Source organism: Procambarus clarkii, chromosome 37 (genome assembly GCF_040958095.1).
Source record: "Procambarus clarkii isolate CNS0578487 chromosome 37, FALCON_Pclarkii_2.0, whole genome shotgun sequence".
NCBI lineage: Eukaryota > Metazoa > Arthropoda > Malacostraca > Decapoda > Cambaridae > Procambarus > Procambarus clarkii.
In genome coordinates, this window is record NC_091186.1 from 16504397 (window position 1) to 16507787 (window position 3391).

General features: G+C 47.5%; 1 protein-coding gene across 1 annotated transcript; it reads left to right on the forward strand.

Annotated features, from left to right (window-relative positions):
• On the forward strand, positions 1-3172 carry LOC138371838 (mucin-19-like). Its single transcript, XM_069336864.1, has 2 exons — positions 1-6; positions 2744-3172. Exons 1-2 carry the CDS (start codon positions 1-3, stop codon positions 3170-3172), a joined length of 435 nt encoding a protein of 144 aa, XP_069192965.1.
• The last annotated feature ends 219 nt before the right edge of the window (positions 3173-3391 follow it).

Here is a 3391-nt window from a genome sequence, read left to right on the forward strand (position 1 = left end):
ATGGATGTAAAGTTTGGAAGAGCAGGCTACTGATCACATGGCCCTGTATGACTAACCATCCGGTGAGATGGGGACATTTTTTTTTAATCACGTAACGCTTCATATAGTCTAAGATAGCTGCATAAATACACATGTAGCTAAGTTTGTTAACCAAAAACAACTTACACCCGGGTCCAGCAGGTTATAACGTCTAGTTACCAGATGATTGCATAGACAACCTGGCGCCAGATTCACGAAGCAGTTACGCAAGTACTTACGAACGTGTACATCTTTCCTCAATCTTTGACGGCTTTGGTTACATTTATTAAACAGTTTACAAGCATGAAAACTTCCCATTCAACTGTTGTTATTGTTATAAACAGCCTCCTGGTGCTTCGGAGCTCATTAATTGTTTAATAATTGGAAACAAAGCCGCCAAAGATTGAGAAAAGCTGTACAGGTTCGTAAGTGCTTTCGTGAATCTGGCCCCTGCTGAGCAGTCTAACTAACCTTGGCAGTCTTGTCACTTGAGGTTAGTTATTCATTTAGGATTGTGAGGCGAATTTGCGTGTCGAATCTTGCATAGTAAATGGCGTCTGATTATTCAGTGGATATTTTGAGTCCTAAATTCACGATAACTGTGTCTGACTGTGTCGAGAGGGGGGGGGGGAGTGTGTCTGACTGTGTCGAGAGGGGGGGGTGGGGGGGTCTGACTGTGCTACTTCAAGGGGGCTCTGGGAGTGTGTACAGAATAGCCAGATGTTGAAAGAGAGAGAGAGAGAAAGAGAAATGGAGGAACAAGAAAAAAGATAAAGATGTGACTAGAGGCAAACAAGACAGGTTAACAGGGCTCTGAGCGGTGGCAGTCAACCCCTCCTTGAACAAATCCACAAGGGCCGTAACGAGGATTCGAACCTGCGTCCGGGAGCATCCCAGATACTGCCTTAATCAACTGAGCTACGACAGGGTTAAAAGGGTTGTGGCACCTCAACCCTCATTGAGGTTTTTGTGCTGCCGTTTTTTGTTTGTTTGTTTGTTTATGTGCTTTAAGGGTAGTCGCAAGGGGAAGGAGGAGGAGGAGGGGAATATTTTTGCACCTATAAACAGCGAATTCTAGAAATCTGTGCCCAGGAGCTGAGAGCATTGTCTACCCTTTGACTCCATATAGTGTTGTTGTTGTTGTTAAAGATTCGCTACCTGGAACAAAGTTCCAAGTAGCACGGGCTATGGCGAGCCCGTATCCACATAGTGTCTTCAGCATCCCTTATACACGTGTTTTATCCGGTACTTCAGTAGCACAGGATTGTATAAATAAGGACGGGTCTGTTGAGACAGAAATGACTGTCTGCAGCATAAAGACGGGTTTGGGAGGACACTATTTGGAGGTATTCCTCGAGGGCGCCTGACAGCTGGGTAGACAGCGCTTCGGATTCGTAGTCCTGAGGTTCCGGGTTCGATACCCGGTAGAGTCGGAGACAAATGGGCAAAATGTTTCTTTCACCCCTGATGCCCCTGTTACCTAGCAGTAAATAGGTACCTGGGAGTTAGACAGCTGCTACGGGCTGCTTCCTGGGGGTGGAGGCCTGGTCGAGGACCGAGCCGCGGAGACACTATAGCCCTGAAATCATCTCAAGATAAGATAACCTCAAGATAGGTATACAGTTATTCCCTGGGGCAAAATTATCCCCTCAGGGAGTCAGGTGAAAGAAATTAAGGAATGCTCCTAGTCAGATTCCAAACACAAGTTATTCTTCTGTCTTAAATCGCCCAATTTGCTTTTCTTAACGATTAAAACGAAGAATACGAACAAAAGTCAAATTCTTCCCCCCAAAGGCGAACCCGTTCGTCTTGTGATTCGTTGAACCTTTTAGGGTTCGATTAGGGAGCCGGTCGGCCGAGCGGACAGCACACTGGACTTGTGATCCTGTGATCCTAGGTTCGATCCCAGGCGCCGGCGAGAAACAATGGGCAGAGTTTCTTTCACCCTATGCCCCCTGTTACCTAGCAGTAAAATAGGTGCCTGGGTGTTAGTCAGCTGTCGCGGGCTGCTTCCTGGGGGTGGAGGCCTGGTCGAAGACCGGGCCGCGGGGGACACTAAAGCCCCGAAATCATCTCAAGATATAACCCTCGAACGCCAACCCGTACACATGTGTCCTAAGATTTAAGAGCGCAAAAATAACACACACAAGATACACCAAGGACAAAATGGGTGCTTTAATGTGTACGAACAGAGCCAAAAACACACTGTGGGGCCCAGCGGAGCGGTGCTGGTCGCCAGGGCGGGGCGCCGCCCCCCTCCTCCCCCCCCCCCCCCTCGGTCTCCAGTTCTGTAGGCAAACAGCCAAATGATGATTATCAAGACCAAAACTTTATCCCCTGAGCATCTATATTGCACCAGACCCGCTCTATAACAATTCACGATTAAATACTGATATCGAGACGACGAAAAATTCTCTCAGATATCTCTCTCTCTCTCTCTCTCTGGCCCCTTCGTGTAGTTCATTCTTATTTTGAGGGGTAACTTTCGTGTCCTACGCTGAGGCGTTGTTGGGTCCAGATTCCAAGACGTCCCCCTTGAAGAGTCCTCAGATATTGGCGTGACGGGGCGCTTGAGTCATTCTGGACGCCTCCCATTGGACGTCCTGTTGGACGAATACTCTGATTGGTGAATTGTATTTGGCTGCAATGACTTCTTTAGTGCATCAGTATCTGATTGGCAATCATTAGAGATTTGCGAGGGTATTGTCAATCATTCGTCCTGCAGCATACAAGAGCTGTGATTGGCATCCTACAGCATACAGCAGCTGTGATTGGCAACCTGCAGCATACAGCAGCTGTGATTGGCATCCTACAGCATACAACAGCTGTAATTGGCATCCTACAGCATACAGCAGCTGTGATTGGCATCCTACAGCATACAGCAGCTGTGATTGGCAACCTGCAGCATACAGCAGCTGTGATTGGCATCCTACAGCATACAGCAGCTGTGATTGGCATCCTGCAGCATACAGCAGCTGTGATTGGCATCCTACAGCATACAACAGCTGTGATTGGCATCCTACAGCATACAACAGCTGTGGTTGACATCCTGCAGCATATAACAGCTGTGATTGGCATCCTGCAGCATACAAGAGCTGTGATTGGCATCCTACAGCATACAAGAGCTGTGATTGGCAACCTTACAGCATATTAGAGCTGAGGTAGGCATCCTTCAGCATCCCGCAAACGACGTATATGATATAGAAACACGATAGGTAGAAGTATAATATATAATAACGTAAAAAAAGTGTCAGTGAGAGAAGTAGTGATGTTGTCACTGAAGGTGTGACAAGTGTCAAGAGCACATAATAAGTGACAGTAGCACTTGAGAGCCAGAGCCTCAGTCGTGGTGGCAGCATCAAGTGAGGCATCA